At 53.1% G+C, this 17,228-nt stretch overlaps 2 protein-coding genes across 3 annotated transcripts; both read right to left on the bottom strand.

Annotated features, from left to right (window-relative positions):
• Nucleotides 1-639: 639 nt before the first annotated feature.
• Nucleotides 640-3,345, bottom strand: LOC143694794 (uncharacterized). The gene is made up of 5 exons (XM_077183480.1): nucleotides 2,581-3,345; nucleotides 2,127-2,225; nucleotides 1,843-2,024; nucleotides 1,556-1,656; nucleotides 640-1,465 (listed from the first exon to the last, which is right to left on the bottom strand). Exons 1-5 carry the CDS (start codon nucleotides 2,900-2,902, stop codon nucleotides 1,351-1,353), a joined length of 819 nt encoding a protein of 272 aa, XP_077039595.1. The 5' UTR covers nucleotides 2,903-3,345; the 3' UTR covers nucleotides 640-1,350.
• Nucleotides 3,346-7,017: 3,672 nt separating this feature from the next.
• Nucleotides 7,018-9,987, bottom strand: LOC143694796 (C-type lectin domain family 2 member B-like). 2 transcript variants are annotated; one of them, XM_077183485.1, is made up of 5 exons: nucleotides 9,652-9,987; nucleotides 9,175-9,273; nucleotides 8,891-9,072; nucleotides 8,585-8,685; nucleotides 7,018-8,494 (listed from the first exon to the last, which is right to left on the bottom strand). In XM_077183485.1, exons 1-5 carry the CDS (start codon nucleotides 9,797-9,799, stop codon nucleotides 8,380-8,382), a joined length of 645 nt encoding a protein of 214 aa, XP_077039600.1. In that variant the 5' UTR covers nucleotides 9,800-9,987; the 3' UTR covers nucleotides 7,018-8,379. The 2 variants fall into 2 exon arrangements, with proteins under 2 accessions (XP_077039600.1, XP_077039601.1); XM_077183486.1 differs by lacking the exon at nucleotides 9,175-9,273.
• Nucleotides 9,988-17,228: the final 7,241 nt, after the last annotated feature.

Genomic DNA, 17,228 nt, shown 5'->3' with positions numbered 1-17,228 from the left:
GCAGCCTCGGCCCCGGAGCAGGCAGGATGCGGCGCTTTGTGCCCGCACTCGGCGCCTGGTGCCGCTCTGCGCTCACGCTGCCAGGGCACTCGGGCTGGTGCCGCTCTGCGCTCACGCTCCCAGGGCACTCGGGCTGGTGCCGCTCTGCGCTCACGCTCCCAGGGCACTCGGGCTGGTGCCGCTCTGCGCTCACGCTGGCCAGGGCACTCGGGCTGCTGCCGCCGCAGCTCGGGGCTCTCTCTCTCTCTCTGGGAGGGTTTTGCTTCATCCGCGTGCGGCAGCGATGCCGAGCAGCAGGGGAGCAGCGAGCGGGGCGGCAAAGCGAGGAGCGCGTCGCGGGGGCAGCGACGTTGCTGTCCCGAAAAAAGCGTGCGAAGAAAAAGGGCCCCACTCTGTGTGAGCTGGGGAAGAAGCGCAGCCCTGGGGAAGCCGCTCCTGGGGCTCTCAACAGGGAATTCTCGCAGAGATTCTTGGGCTGGGCTGGGCAAGGCCAGGTGCCCGGGCCAGCAAAAGCGCTCTGGCCTCTCCTGCTGCCCCTGTGCAGACAACAGAACACAGCAGGAAAGGCTCGGGGCTCTCAAGAAAGGCAGCCAGAGATCTCTCACCCATCATGGGTAGAACAGGCCCGGACTGGGGAAATTACATTTAATTGAATTTATTATCATACAAATCAGAGCAAGAGAATAATATACAATAGAATACAATACAATACAATACAACCTATAATATAATAAAACCAAACCCTAAAAAGTGTTCCTGACACTGTTCTCTGCTTCCTGGGCTTCACTTTGTCCCCAGTTCCCTCCCTCCCTCCTCCCCACACAGTGACACAGAGGGATGGGTCATGTCACTGCTTCTCCCTCAGGGAGAAAAACCCTGATCCTGCTCCAGCCTGGGACTCCTCCCACAGGAGGACAGTCAGATCCTTCACACACAGACAGACAGACAGCAAACCCTTCTTCACAGCCAGGTGCCTGATGCCGAAAATGGGATTCCACCTCAGCATGTGTCAGCTGTTCTTCCTCTTCCAAAGACAGTCCAAAAGTGTCCCATTCTGGCCACTTGGAGATGATTTCCAAGAGCCCAAGGCAATTGGGATTTCCCATTGGGGCTTGTTGTGTCATGAGGGCAATGCAGTCACTGCAGGCAGCACCGGTGGCAGGATGGATTGCAGAGACTTTTCCTTTGCAGCCCCAGCCCAGCGTTGGCACTGGGCATGAAGAGGCACTGAGGTGACCCTGAGAGGAAGGGCAAGGCACAGGGTGCAGCTGAGGAAGGACAGCGCTGTGCTGGGCTCAGAGGTGAAGCTGGCACTGCCCAGTGTGGAGAAGGTCCTTTCTGCAGCCCCTGTTACAGGGGAGCTGGGGCCTTGCTGCAGAGATACGGCCGCTCATTGGAGCAGTTGTCACTCCTCAATCTCCTGTCAGCCAGGTACACGCACTGGGAATCGCCGAGGACGGGAACCCTGCAGGGAGGAGCAGAGGCAGCGCTGGCTGCCAGGGGCAGCCCTTGTGCCCCTGTGCCCCCAGGCCCTGCCCGGCTCCCCGGCACTCACCGGGAGCTGTAGCTGCTGCCGTCCCCCCAGTGCAGGCGCTCGCCCCGTCTGCGCAGCCCGAGCCAGTAATCGACGTTCCCACAGACACGGGAGAGCAAAATCTGCCCAGGAGAGAGGGGAGGAGTGGGAGCTGCCCCGGCCCCTCAGGGGGACACGGGCCCGGGGCTCCTTCCCTGCAAGGCCCCGGCCCAAGGCTGCGGCCCCGGCCCTACGAGCACCGAGCCCGGCCCAGGAGCACCCCCAGGCTGCCCTCAGCCACCCCACACCGCCCGCAGCCCCTCACTCACCATGGCCTCCTCATCCTTGGCAATGGCCAGGGAGGCCCCGAGCTCGGAGCACCGTTCCTGACCCTGCTCCCAGGTGCCGTGATCCTGTGAGAAGTAGTAGCAGACCCCATTGTACCCAACCCAGCCATGGGGACAGCCCAGAAGTGACAGCGGAGTCGCAGCTGTGACTGGAACCTGTGGTGCTGCAGGGGGAAGAGGAGAAGGTCTGAGGATTGCCCTGTGCAAGGAGCAGGGAGCCCGCTCTGCCCCGAGGGGCTGGGCCCAGGCTGCTGCCCCTCCCTTACCTGCCAGCACAGCCAAGGCCACCCCCAAAGCCAGCACCAGCACCAGGAGCAGCAGAATCAGCACCGCCGTGCCCACGGGATGGCCCCTGATCCATTCCCCTGGAGCAGGAAAGAGCTGCTGGCTGCCAGAAGCAGAGCCGGGCCTGCAATCTGCTCAGCCCATGGCCAGGGAGCAGAGCAGGGAGCCCTGAGCCAGTGTGGGCCTCACTCAGCTGGCAGCCAGAGAGCCAAGAGCCTGGCCACAGGCAGGGACACAGCAGTGGGCACAGGCTGCAGCAGGAGAACTGCACAGCCTTGGGGGCAGCTGGGGCTCTTGCTTCCAGCCACTGATGGGGCCCAGCAGAGCACCAGGCCTCTGCCAGACATCGGGAAACAGCCACACACCTGCCAGCCCTGCCCTTGGGAGGGGACACTGTCCCCACCCTAGAGACCACAGGGGTGGCCCTGCACTCACCCAGGAATCTTCTGCGGTTCCTTTTGTGTTCATTCTTGCTTCCTGATATGCCCTGGGGAGCCAGGGGCTCTCTCACACTCCCATCACTGGTGCAGAATCCATTCTCCACATCTGCACTCACTGCACACTCACAAGTGGCATCCCCCTGCTTATGCCAGGTGGCTTCTTGGGCCCCAGGCAGGTGTGGAACCGCGGCTGCTGGTCCCTGCTGGGGATGCTGGGGCTCATTCGCAACTGCTCGGATGGAGCAGAGTTCACTCTCCTCCTGCTCACAGCCGGCATCTCTCTGCCTGGAACAATCAGTACTTTGCTTCGGACACATCAGGAGTGCTGCTGGCAGATCCTTTGGGAGCTCGGCCTCGGGAACAGCTTCGCAGCCGCGCTGCTGGCACCCTGAAAGGGACACGGGGAGAGGTCACTGCTGGTGCCGGCGCTGGGGGCTCAGGAGGGCGGTGGCAGCTGTGGCTGCGCTGTCCCCGCTGCCCAGAGGTGCGGCAGCAGCTGCGGAGACAAGCGCAGCCTCCGGGAGCTGGAGCAGCACCGACCGCGGGTGGCGCCTGGCCTGGAGCCGCCTCCGAGCTCCGCCGCCGCCTCGCCGGGCTCCGGGTGCCGCCCCCGCTGGGGAATGACCCGAACGCTCCGCCCGCCGCCCCTCCCATCCCGGCCGGGCTCCGCGGGCACTCGGGCTGGTGCCGCTCTGCGCTCACGCTCCCAGGGCACTCGGGCTGGTGCCTCAGCACAGAGCCCATGCGGGAGCGGCTTTTGGCCCATTTGACCGATCTGCGTCAGGAAAGCAGCGAGGTGGGGTGAAGAGTGGGGAACAGGGGAGCAGCGAGCGGGCTTCGAAAGGCAGCGCGCTTCATGGAAATCACGGGAGCCCTTTTGCTTTCTTGTTCCAAAGCGACTCCCGGTGCCTCCATTGGGAGCCAGAGGCAGGGGCATATTCAGAAGCAGAAGCCACGCCACAGAGCAGTCAGGTCACTCCTGTCCTGCAAAAACCTTGCTAGGGAAAAGGGCCCCACTCTGTTGAAGCTGGTCGAGAACCGCAGCCCCGGGGAAGCCGCTCCTGGGGCTCTCAACAGTGAATGACAGCAGGGATTCTTGGAGTGAGCCTGGCCAGGAGGTGCCCGGTGCCACCAAAACGGGCGAGTTCCTTGTGCCGAATTCCCCCATGTCCCCCCCGGCCCTCAGCGCGGCCCCTCCGCCCGCAGCGAGCCCCGAGCTGGGGCAGCACCGACCGCGGCTCCCACCTGGACTGGAGCCGCCTCCGAGCTCCGCCGCCGCCTCGCCGGGCTCCGGGTGCCGCCGCCGCTGCGGAACGGGACAAACGCAATGACCCGCCCGCCGCTCCGGTCCCGGCACACTCACCCGTGTGTCTCCGCGGGCGCTGCCGCTGGTGCCACCGCTCCCCGTCAGAGGTGGGCTCGGTGCCGGCGGGGTTTCGGCTCAGTTGCTGACGGCAGCGATCCCGAGCGCCACCAGCAGGGAAAGCAGCGAGCGAGCGGGGCGGCAAAGCGTGGGGCGCACCGCGGGGGCACCGAGGCTCCGGTGCCCACAAAAGCCGTGCTAGGACTAAAGTCCCCAGGCCACTGAGGCCGGAGAAGAAGCGCAGCCCCGGGGAAGCCGCTCCTTGGGCTCTCAACAGGGAATTCTCGCAGAGATTCTTGAGCTGGGCTGGGCCAGGCCAGGTGCCCGGGCCAGCAAAAGCGCTCTGTGCCTCTGCTCCTGCCCCTGTGCAGGCAACAGAACACAGCAGGAAAGGCTCGGGGCTCTCAAGAAAGGCAGCCAGAGATCTCTCACCCATCATGGGCAGAACAGGCCCAGACCGGGGAAATCAAATTTAATTGAATTTATTATCAAACAAATCAGAGCAAGGGAATCAGTAGGCTGCCAAATCCTAAAAATGCATCTTCTTGACACTGTTCTCTCCTTCCTGGGCTCCACTTTATCCCCGATTCTCAGATTTCAATGGCTGGGCTGCAGCACAGGAGGAATCGCAGCGCCCTCCGTGCCCGTGGCCAGCACGGCTGGGACATTCCCTGCTCCACTGCCCTGCTCACACTGCAAGGGGGCTCTGGCTCTGCACTGGGGACACCTCCCACCCAGAGGCCACCAGCTGTGGGCTAAAGCTCTCGGTGCCATGCCTTGGTACACGGTTTGCTTCGTTAAAAGCACAGGCTCTCCGTGGATGTCTTGCTTAGCTACAGTCACTGGCAATGCAGCAGTAATGGCTCTTAGTGGTTTGGGCTGAATTGCTGCTGGAGTGCTGCAAGCAAGAGCTGAAGCTGTCAGCTCTTGGTTACAATGTACTGAACTAATAGTTGGGAAAACGGAAAATCTAAGAATGATGGTTTTGTCTCTGCTTAGCATGAAAATGTCCTGTCTCTGTTGTGAAGTACTAATGACCCCTGCGGGCAGAAACTGATGACAAAAGTTTGTTTAGAGCTATGGTAATTGTGAAGCTGTTAGGGATTGTGCCCTGGGGGGTAATAATTCGGGGTTGCTCGGGAGATTTCAGGTGATTTTACAAATCGCATCTGCTCTGTTCGTTTGCGATGGAGCCGCCGTTCTTTGTTTTGTGTCACGGTGGCGCTGTGAGCTCTTGTTGAAGTTCCCGACAGAGGCTTCTCTGTTCTGTGAAATTTGGAGCGACAGCGATCGGTATAATGCCTCTTTTTTGTGCTGAGGGTAAGTATCAGGTGATTTTGTATTTTTCTCTTCTTCAGAACAGTCTTTTTAAAAATGACTATTTTTTTACAGTTAAAAATGGCTCTTTAATGGGCTCTACCTGGAAAGCAGTGAGGGTTTCTTCAATAGTTTTGGTTTGAGCCTCAACAACTCTTTGGAATTTATTTCCCCGTGAATCTTGGGACTTTGTAAGTTGTTCCCCCAGTGCGGGAGCTTGTATGGTCACGATGTGCTGTGGAGTGCAGAGTTACCACAAGCTGAGAGCATTGGTGGCACTGTTGGTGGCTGCTCTGGTAACAGAGCCCTTTGCCATTTATTGTTTGCATTAGAAAAGGCAAGGCTTTAATTCAGTGAGGATGTGCTGTTTCCTTAGGACACTGCTTCTGAACTGCTTGTGCCAAGCGATCTAAAAAGGCAAGATGAGGTTTGGTTGTGGCTTGTTGAATCAGAGAATCGGCGTTTTCATGGGTTCTTGCAGTTGTACAGTTAAAAGAGTCCTTCTGGCTGCATTTTTAATATCTCTTATTCCTGCTCTAGAAGGGGTTCGGCTTGGTCTTCAGCTTTATGGTTTGGAGGATCTCTAGCTAATTGACTGATTGTTAGCTGGGCTTTGGGCTTCTAGCAGAGCTCTCCATCGATCTGTGAGGATGCTTTCACTGTTCCAAGTCCCACAGAATATATTGTGAGTTTTTTAAAATTACAGATGAAATGTTACAGCAGTCTGAAGGTGTGAGGTGATAAGAATCATATCTACTTCTCATCACGTTATTGAATACTGGGAGTTTAAGCTGTTGTCTTTAAAAGGCTTTTCCCAATTTCTGAATATCCTAATGTGCTATAGGCTCCCACCAAGGATTAGCATTATTTTCCTTATATCGAACTGGCACAGCAAGGATTTTTCTATATGATGAATTAAAATCTTTATCTTGCATGAGTTTAGGTCTAATGTCAGCCCAGTTAGTCAGTTCCCGTTGTGTGTTCACGGGGCTGGGATGGAACGGGTTAAACTCTTCCTCTGAACCAGGGTCCGTGCCCCGCTTCATTTCCCTGTGGAGGAGTTGTCAAATCCCGGGTTTTTCTCTCGTTCCTCTCTTTGGCGGCAGTCAGAGCTCGGGTTTTGCAGCGCTGGCAGAGCAGCCTCGCTCCTTTTGCTCGGCAGAGCTGCCCTCGCTCCCGGCCGGGCAGGGCTGGAGGATCCCGGGCGGGCTGGGGATGGCAGCGGGGGCTGCAGCCGGGAGAGCGGCGGGGCTGCGGGGCAGCGCCGGGGGCACCGCGGCTCCGCTCGGGCTTGCGGGGCCCCTGGGCGCGGCTGGAGGGAGGGAGGGCTCGGAGACACGGCTGGGGACGCGGCGGGCTTGGCACACGGCAATGGGCAACTGGAAAGATTCGCAATTTGTTTAAATAACTTAATTATTACCTCATTTGTATGGAGGGAATGCATGTGTAGTTGTATGGTTTTGGTTTATGGTAAAAGTATTGTACAGTTTGAGTTTAACTGGGTCTCAGAGGGAGGGTGAACACAGAAGTGTTATTTATAGCTGGAAACTGCTTTTGGAATTAAGATTGAACTTTTGAACGCAAATTTTTAGGTTTTGTTTTGAAATATTATAAGAATTAGATCTTTAAGGCTTTTATAAATGCCTTTGGGTTGCTTGGATATTTTGTGCTGGATTATGTTTTTTAAAGCTTGCTTTATGTTGTGTAATAGGAGACAAGATTGGCTTCTGTTCGAGTTGAGCTCATGATGCAGGTAGAAGTCTTGACTGTTTGGGTTTGGTTTTTTTTTTTCTTTTTGTAGAAGAATTAATTCTTTAGGGTCTTGTTTCTTTGTAGTAGCACTAAACAGAAATTATTTTGAGGATTTTTAACTGCTTGATAGTTGTGTTATTGGGTCTTTTATAAGGAAACTACTGTTTTGTTGTTTTTTTAGTTTCTATAAAGATGGGGTAACTGAGAAGTGTTTTAAAAGATTTTGCTTAACTATCAGTCTCAATAAAGAATTAAGCATAAAACGTATAAAACTCAACGTTATTCTATTAAAAGCTAATTTGTTTCCTAATTCCTACACCTCACAAATGTTTGTCCAGCTATTAGCTTTTACCACACAATAGTGTTACTTCTAACACCAATCACCTCTATTTGTACCTCACGTAGTCCTATTAGAATGCATCTTTCATAGTTCTAATTCTCTAAAATATCTACTCTTTATAAAGCCATATTTTAAAACTTACTAAAACATATTTCTATCCCAATCTCTCTCTCAACAATATCAGCTCTATTCCATAGCTTTCCTAAGTCAACACACCTGATCTCAATATTTGCATACAGATGTACAAGTCTGTGTGAGCTTTGTAACAAAGTTTAGAAATTCTTTCCAAATCCATCCCTCCCAGCTCCGGAGCAGCGAAAGCTCGGAGCAGCACCCGAGGGGCAGCGGCAGCCGGGTCTGAGCAGGGCAGGGAGAGGCGAGCTCAGGGTCCCGGGCACCCGAGCAGGGGGGACAGGGCCCTCCGGATCGAGGGGTGACAGCGAGGTGCCCCTGCAGGGGCTGCTCTCACAGGCACAGGCTCACCCCACAACCCCACAGCAGGAGAAGCTGCTCTGGGCTGGGTTATGGCATTGACAGGGAATTCCCTTCCCCAAGCAGCAGCTCTGACCGTCCTCCTCCAAAGCTGAGAGAGAGAGAGAGAGAGAGAGCACCTGCAGCTGACTTACTCTTCTTCACAGTCAGGTGCCTGATGCCGAAAGTGCAATTCCTCCTCAGGATGTGTCAGCTGTTCTAACTCTGCCAAGGACAGTCCACAAGTATCACCTTCAAGCCACTTTGTGAGAATTTCCAAGATCCCAGAGACATCTGGACTTCCCATTGGAGCTTGTTGTGTCATGAGGGCAATGCACTCCCTGCAGGCAGCATCAGTGGCAGGATGGATTGCAGAGACTTTTCCTTTGCAGCCCCAGCCCAGCGTTGGCACTGGGCATGAAGAGGCACTGAGGTGACCCTGAGAGGAAGGGCAAGGCACAGGGTGCAGCTGAGGAAGGACAGCGCTGTGCTGGGCTCAGAGGTGGAGCTGGCACTGCCCAGTGTGGAGAAGGTCTTTTCTGCAGCCCCTGTTACAGGGGAGCTGGGGCCTTGCTGCAGAGATACGGCCGCTCATTGGAGCAGTTGTCACTCCTGAATCTCTTCTCAGCCAGGTACACGCACTGGGAATCGCCGAGGACAGGAACCCTGCGGGGAGGAGCAGAGGCAGCGCTGGCTGCCAGGGGCAGCCCTTGTGCCCCTGTGCCCCCAGGCCCTGCCCGGCTCTCCGGCACTCACCGGGAGCTGTAGCTGCTGCCGTCCCCCCAGTGCAGGCGCTCGCCCCGTCTGGGCTGCCCGAGCCAGTAATCGACCTTCCCGCAGATGCGGGAGAGCAAATCCTGCCCAGGAGAGAGGGGAGGAGTGGGAGCTGCCCCGGCCCCTCGGGGGGACACGGGCCCGGGGCTACCCCCGCACGCCGGGGCTCCTTCCCTGCAAGGCCCCGGCCCAGGGCTGCAGCCCCGGCCCTACGAGCACCAAGCCCGGCCCAGGAGCAGCCCCAGGCTGCCCTCAGCCACCCCACACCGCCCGCAGCCCCTCACTCACCATGGCCTCCTCATCCTTGGCAATGGCCAGGGAGGCCCCGAGCTCGGAGCACCGTTCCTGACCCTGCTCCCAGGTGCCGTAATCCCGTGAGAAGTAGTAGCAGACCCCATTGTAGCCAACCCAGCCACGGGGACAGCACAGAACACACTGTGAGGTGGCAGCTGTGACTGGAACCTGTGGTGCTGCAGGGGGAGGAGGAGAAGGTCTGAGGATTGCCCTGTGCAAGGAGCAGGGAGCCCGCTCTGCCCCGAGGGGCTGGGCCCAGGCTGCTGCCCCTCCCTTACCTGCCAGCACAGCCAAGGCCACCCCCAAAGCCAGCACCAGCACCAGGAGCAGCAGAATCAGCACCGCCGTGCCCATGGGATGGCCCCTGATCCATTCACCTGGAGCAGGAAAGAGCTGCTGGCTGCCAGAAGCAGAGCCGGGCCTGCAATCTGCTCAGCCCATGGCCAGGGAGCAGAGCAGGGAGCCCTGAGCCAGTGTGGGCCTCACTCAGCTGGCAGCCAGAGAGCCAAGAGCCTGGCCACAGGCAGGGACACAGCTGTGGCCACAGGCAGGGACACAGCAGTGGCCACAGGCTGCAGCAGGAGAACTGCACAGCCTTGGGGGCAGCTGGGGCTCTTGCTTCCAGCCACTGATGGGGCCCAGCAGAGCACCAGGCCTCTTCCGGACATCGGGAAACAGCCACACACCTGCCAGCCCTGTCCTTGGGAGGGGACACTGTCCCCACCCTAGAGCCACAGGGGTGGCCATGCACTCACCCAGGAATCTTCTGTGTCTGTTCCCTGTTGCTGATCGGTCCTGCAGGGGTTCGTTTGCAGCTCCAGGAACGGAGCAGAGTTCATTCTCCTCCTGCTCACAGCCGGCATCTCTCTGCCTGGAACAAACAGCACCTTGCTCTCCTGACATCAGGAGTGCTGCTGCCAGATCCTTTGGGAGCTCGGCCTCGGGAGCAGCTTCAGAGCCGCGCTGCTGGCAGCCTGAAAGGGACACGGTGAGAGGTCACTGCTGGTGCCGGCCCTGGGGGCTCAGGAGGGCGGTGGCAGCTGTGGCTGCGCTGTCCCCGCTGCCCAGAGGTGCGGCAGCAGCTGCGGAGACAAGCGCAGTCCCCAGCGGGTGGGAGCCGCGGGTCCCACCTGCGCTGGAGCCCCCTCTGAGCTCCGGGTGCCACCGCCTGCTGCTGGCCAAACCCACCGGGCACGGCCGGTGCCGGCGTAGGTTGGAGCCGAAGTGGGTGTGGGAGGGATTCAGGCCGCTTTGACCAAACAGCGCGCAGGGAAGCTGTCAATAGCAATGCGCGAGGAAGAGAGGGAAGGGTTTAGGGTTTCACTCCCCACAATCGCGTTGTCAGAGAGACAAGAGCAGTCGGAAAAAGGAAAACATCTTACTTGCCTAGTCATGCTGCCAGGGCTCAAGAGTCACAACTGGTTAGTGAGCTTTCCCGGAGAGGGACTTTGCTAGATTTGTTGTTTATGAATAGGGATGGGCTGGTGGGAGATGTGCTGCTTGGAAGCCTCCTGGGGCACGTGATGATGAAATCACAGTGTTCTCTATATTTGGTGATATCGGGAGGAATGTCAACAAGACTTTTCCACTGGACTTCAGGAGGGCAGACTTTGGCCTGTTTAGGAGACTAATTCAGAGTCGCTTGGGAAGCAGCCCTTAGAAACAAAGGAGTTCAGGAAGAGTGGGCATGCTTCAAAACAGAGATCTTGAGGGCACAGGAACAGACTGTCCCTGTGTGCCCAAAGAGGAGTTGACGAGGAAAACGTCCAGCCTGGAAGGGCAATGAGGTTTTGAAGAACTTAGGAATAAAAGGAGGATGTGTCATCTTTGGAAGGAGGGTCAGGTTTCTCAGGAACTATTTAAGGGGGCTGCTAGGGCAATGTAGGAAAAAAATTAGGGAGGCCAAAGGTCAGTTTGAACTTAATTCGGCAACTTTTGTAAAGGATTACAAACATATTAAGAGTAAAATGAAGGCTAAGACCAGCTTTTGTTCTGCTTTGGATGCAGGAGGGTGTTGTTCATTTCCCTAGAGTCCCATACTGCTGTTGCTATCAGATTTCTAAAGTCCCATACCTCCTCAGCATATTCTTATGGCTGCAGATCTTCACAGACTCCTTCTTCTGCATGTTTTTCTCTCTCAGTTCAGGGCTCCTCCAAGGCTCTCCCTGACTCACTAAACCCACCCCCTTTTATCCCAGTTATCTTCATTGGTCACAGCTGCAGCACAATTAAGGACATTGCAGCTGCTGCCCATCAAGGAGAACTGGGACCTTTGGGATAAGGCCTATATGCAGATATTCAAATACAGAACATTTCCTCTACTATATTTCCACCCTTTTCTTTTACTTGAGTTAACAGTTGTACAGATGTTCAAGTACAATACATACATTTCCCCATGACTCACAGGCCATGTACAACACGCATATTTCCCTATGACTCACAGGCCATGTACAACACGCATAGCTCCTTGCTCAAAGGCCATATTCTTTCACAGCTCCTTGAGCCAAAGGCTATGTTCTCTCACAGCTCTTGGCTGCCACAGCTCTCGGCTGTCTCATCTTCTGCTAACTATCACGTCGGGGTCACCAATGGTTGTTCTTCTATTTCTCTAGAGTCTCATGATGATATTATCAGACTTCTAAAGTCCACACCTCTTTGGTGTATTCTCTTGGCTGCAGATCTTCACTGACTCCTTCTTCTGCATACTGCTCTCTCTCTCAGTTCAGGGCTCCTCCAAGGCTCTCCCTGACTTGCTAAACCCACCACCTTTTATCCCAGTTATCTTCATTGGTCACAGCTGCATGCCCAATTAAGGACATCGCAGCTGCAGCCCATCAAGGGCAACCAGGACCTCTGGGGCAAAGCCTCTATACAGATATTCAAATACATTTCCACTGCTATAGGAGGGAACTTAGTAAATACAGATAAGGAGAAGGCAGAGGTGCTCAATGCCTTCTTTGCCTCAGCCCTTAGTGGAAACACAGCTTGTCCTCAGGACAAGTGAACTCCTGGGCTGGTGGATGGTGTCAGGGAGCAGAATGGGCCCCCTGTGATCCAGGAGGAGGCAGTCAGAGAACTGCTGAGCTGCTTGGATGCTCATAAATCTGTGGGCCTAGAGGGGATCCACCCCAGGGGGATGAGGGAGCAGAGAGATGAGCTTGGGAAGCTGCTCTCCATCATTTACCAACAGATCTCTCACCCTTCATAGGCATAAGAAGGCCGGAGTGGGGACATTAATTTTAATTGAATTTATTATTGTTAAAAACGCTAATCGCTTGTTTTTAAAATTTTTAAAAGTTTAATAGTAATAAAATGGTTATAAAAATAGTAATACAATTAGAGTAATAATAATTTGGACAAACTGAATTAGGACAATATGAGACAATAAAGACCAAGAGTTACGGATGTCCGGGTAGCTTTTTCTGGGCAGCACGAGCCCGAAAAAGGACACCCATTAACAAAGGATTAACCTTAAAAACAATAGCCCGTTGCATATTCATACACTTCACACATGATGCATAAATTCCATTCAAACACAGGATTCTGTCTGGTCATCGTCAACTTCTTCCTCCAAATCCTAACAGCGCCTTCGAGGCTGGAAGAAGTTCGTTTCTTCTGATAAAAGGAAGATATGATAAGAGGGCCATAAATTCTTCTTCTCTGAAAGATTTAGGTGTCCTGTGGCTGTTATCTCACTGCGTGTCCTTTCTTTTTAAAAAGAGTATCCTACATAGCATCGTTTCTATTTTAACAATTTTTATAACCTAAAACTATATTTAACACAGTACTTAAGAGAATTAATACAGCACTACTTTCTAACACAACACATATAATATTCATTTTAATATTTGCGAAAAGCCAATCATAAAATACATGCATTTTTCACAATTATCAAACAAATCAGAGCAAGAGAATGGAAAGTACACCAAATCCTAAAATTGCACCTTCCCCCACAGTGCTTCCTCTTTCCGGGGCTTCACTTTATCCCCAATTCCCTCCCTCCTCCCCACACAGTGGCACAGAGCAATGGGGGTGTTTTGGTTTCAAGGACAGGTGTCTGCTAAGGAAGGCAGGAGCCTCCCTGGCAATGGGAAATGCAATCCCCCTGCCTCTGCATTATTATAATTCAGAAGCTGAGGGTCTCTCGGGCCCAGACACGAGAACAGAGCCGCGGTTCTTTCCCGCTGTGTCCCCAGCGCACACGGGCCCAGCGCGGCGCTGCCCCGAGCAGGCCCAGCCCCAGCCCCGCCCCTGCCGGCCGCGCGCGCTTTCCCCTCGCTGCAGCTGCGGTGGCGGCCGGCAGGGGCGGGTGCGGTGCCTCCCCCGCGGCTGCAGGGGGCGCTGTGGCGCGGGCTCGGTGCCCGCGCGGCGGTGGCGGCTCGGCCCGGGCCGGGCATGGAGGAGCGGCCTCGCTGCCAAGGCCGCGGCAGCCGGGCCCGGGGCCCTGCGGGGCTCTGGGAGCAGCGAGCGGGGCCACAGCGATGGCTCGGCACGCGGGGCAGGGGCTACACCTCGGGGTTTTTATTTTTGTATTGACGGGGTAACGCAGAGGTGTTTTAAAAGATTTGATTTTATCGTCAGTCTCGATGAAGAGTTAGCTAAGAGATGGAAAAGTCAATGTTATTCTAGTAAAAGCTAACTTATTTCATGTTTACAATACCTTATAAATGTTTTTCAGCCTCTGACCTTGTGATAAATAATATGATTCATGCTAACAGCTGCAACCGTATCGATATTTTAGAAAATGTTTGTTAAAAAGCGGTAGAGGAAAAGGATGTGCAATTAGGGTCAGGAAACAGATGTTCTCCGATCTTCATGAGAACGTAGGTACAAGATGGAGTATTGAGATAAACAATATCCTAAAACAGAATCGGTCTTGGGATGAGCAAAGCTGGGACGATTCCAAATGTGCAATCTGCAATAGTAGTCCTATCTATGAAATAATAAGACTTAGTTGGAACATAATGCTTACTTACATAACACAAAGGGTAATGCACATGCCCAACCTGCCAGGTTATTCAGAGGGCAGCGAGGAAGACAGTGAGCCTTCCTCTGAAGAGACCCCCAAAAGGCCAAAAGACCCCTTAGCAACAGGCAGAGCATGGACTGTGCAGTGCAGTGACAGAGATTGCAGGAATCAAAAATGGGAGGGGATTTACAGGAAAATATTGATGAATATGTATTAGCATACAGTGTATAAGTTGTGTTTGGATCCTTTTGTCCTTTGTACGTGAGGCAGGATGAGAAAAACCCTCCCTGTACCCCGACTGATTTTGCTTATGCTTTATCCAAACCACTGCCAATTTTTTTTTTTGCATCTGCTTGATTATTTTTAATTGTATATTTTTATATAAAATTGCTGCTCAATTAAAATTGGTGCTAAATTCTAATTTTGTGGTTTATTAAATTAGACATATAGGGACCTCATTCATAACAATTTGGTGCCAAAACTCAGGAACTCCAGCCCTGGGAAGGACGGCTAGCTTTGGGAAGGGGCTCCACACCAGTTTTTAGGTGGTCCCGAGGTCAGACCAGACTCACTTGGAGAAAGAGTTCCAGTTTTGATAAAGCATAAGCAAAAGAAGCTTGTGGTAGGAAGCATGCAAAGGGGCTGCCTTAAGAGTGCCAGCTAAAGGTGAGAGCACCCATAAAACTTCGGTGTGCACAAAAATCCTTGTGAGAAAAGGAATCTGTGAGTATCCCGAGGTGGGGTGAAGGCAGGTGTGTGCTTGCATTTGTGTTTGTGTGTATGTGTAGGGTGCTTTTGATGTGACCTCACACTCCAAGGGCTGCGGTAGTCGCAGTCCTGCAAGGGGCTTGGCCGGCTAAGGAGAGGTGTTTTTGTGTTTGTGGGAGAGTTTGAGATGTGACCTCATCACAGAGAGAGTGGGCACCTCTGTTTGTGTGTTTGTGTGAGTGTTTGAGATGTGACCTCATCACAGAGAGGGTGAGCACCTCTGTTTGTGTGTTTGTGTGAGAGTTTGAGATGTGACCTCATCACAGAGAGAGTGGGCACCTCTGTTTGTGTGTTTGTGTGAGTGTTTGAGATGTGACCTGGTCACAGAGCAAGCGTGGACCTGCATTTCTGTGTTTGTGTGAGTGTTTGAGATGTGACCTCGTCACAGAGAGAGTGGGCACCTCTGTGTGTGTTTGTGTGAGTGTTTGAGATGTGACCTCATCACAGAGAGAGTGGGCACCTCTGTTTGTGTGTTTGTGTGAGTGTTTGAGATGTGACCTGGTCACAGAGCAAGCGTGGACCTGCATTTCTGTGTTTGTGTGAGTGTTTGAGATGTGACCTCGTCACAGAGTGAGTGGGCACCTCTGTGTGTGTGTGTGAGTGTTTGAGACTGACCTAGTCTCAGAGCAAGCGTGGACCTGCATTTCTGTGTTTGTGTGAGTGTTTGAGATGTGACCTAGTCTCAGAGCAAGCGTGGACCTGCATTTCTATGTTTGCGTGTTTGAGATGTGACCTCGTCACAGAGCGTGTGGGGGCCGCCGAGGGTGGCGGTTCTGCCCTCCTGGCTAAGGAAGGAAGCGACTGTTTTGTTCTGTTAAGGGTTTTGACCAGGCTCTGTAATTCCTGTGAGGGGGTGGGTGAGTGGATGAGCTGATCCATCTGTGCCATGCATGTCTAAAGGGTGTGGTTTAATTTTAGCAAAAGTAATAAAAAAAGGGCTTAGTAAGTGAGAAAGGAGGATTGTGGAGGCTGAAGCCAGAAAGAGCGAGAGGCAAGAGCTTATCAGGGTGAGTGGAATCAGGCAGGAGCAAGTGGCTGACAAGAGATGAGCAAGTATTAGAGGGGATTAAACCATGAGTGAGAAGAGTGAGTGAGGATTTCCCAGGTGCCTGGAACTCCTGGTTATTTACTGTTATAAGTTGCGGTGAGTAACCAACCACCACCAAGTGAGTCCAAATAAAATGTGATTTATTAATTGATAAAGCAAGCGATAATAGGCAAATTACAGCACTGAGTGAAGCCAACAAAAGGCTTGCACCCACCCGGGAGCGCTGGGTGTAGCCGGGGAGTCACCGCTCCACCATCGGCCCACACCACTCCGCAGTTCAGTCCTCCTTTTTATCTGTTGTTGTTGGGTGTCCTTCCGGTGTTCTCTGCATCTGTGCTGAGAGTTGCTAGGGGGTCTTATTCTGCCTTCTGGTGATCGTCTGGATGAAGGCTCCCATCCTCTTCCTCAAGGTCTTACAATAGCCTTTACCATATATAGGCACATAGCTACATATAGTTACACATTGCTTAGTTAGCCTTTCAACATATTAGCTTCTGACATTTAGCGGTTTAAGCCTTATGACATTTATTTTGCAATATATTAGCCCGTTATTTTCATCTTGCAACATATTAGTTGGTTACATCTACCTTGCAGTTTTTTCTATTGTTGGCTTTTCCCCTTCTTATAGTCTTTTTAGCAACTTGGTAACAAACTAAGACATGAACTCATTATATTTACCTGCCAGAAACTAGGGCAAGAGAGGTGGCATCTTGTACCTAGGAGCGAGTGCTCAGGAGGGAGGCTCGCAGGGTTAGTCAGAAACAAGGGGATTCCTGAACAGGGTGGGGAGCAATTCTCCAGGACAGTCCCCTGGGCATGGTAGTGAACTTTTAACTGTTGCAACGTTTTTAAGAGGTTTGCATTAGCTTTTAGAAATGAACCCAATACTAGATCTTGAGGAGACATGATGGACATATTAGATGACTTGGAAAATTTAGAGCAAGAGCTACAAAAAGTTGTAGTAGATGACTTGGAAAATTTAGAGCAAGAGCTACAAAAATTTGTAGAAAAAGTGCAGGAACTGTTCGTATGCAAAGATTGTACGTGTATGAGGGTCAAGCATAGAGGAAGGGAAAGGAGAAGAGAGAGAGAAGTTTTTAGAACAACGAGAAAAACGCAGAAGGCTACTAACACCAAAGGATCCACAAAAGCATTGAGACATCAGGGTAATCTCAATTCTACCCCTAATGACTTGAGACCCACCTGTTTCTGTTGCCATGAGAAGGGACACCTGCAAAAATTTTGCAGGAAAAGGAAGCAGGATGAAAAGAGGTTTCAGGAGGAGTAGAGGTGTCAGGGGCTGTATTTAATGAGGACTGAAGCACCAAAAGAGCCCTTGATAAAATTAGGACTTGGTCCTCACAATAAGGAAATATTTTTAGTAGATACAGGAGCCTCCAGGACCACCATAAGAAAGTTCCCCCAAGGATGCAAATTAAGTCAGGAATGCATCTCAGTAATTGGAGTTGGGAGAGAACCGTTCCCAGTCCCTGTGATTAAAAAAGTACAAATTGAATCAGATGAAAAATTTGGGGTAAATGACATAT

The sequence above is a fragment of the Agelaius phoeniceus genome, chromosome 9, assembly GCF_051311805.1.
Source record: "Agelaius phoeniceus isolate bAgePho1 chromosome 9, bAgePho1.hap1, whole genome shotgun sequence".
NCBI classification, from domain to species: Eukaryota; Metazoa; Chordata; class Aves; order Passeriformes; family Icteridae; genus Agelaius; species Agelaius phoeniceus.
This window is presented reverse-complemented; position numbering and strand designations above follow the sequence as displayed.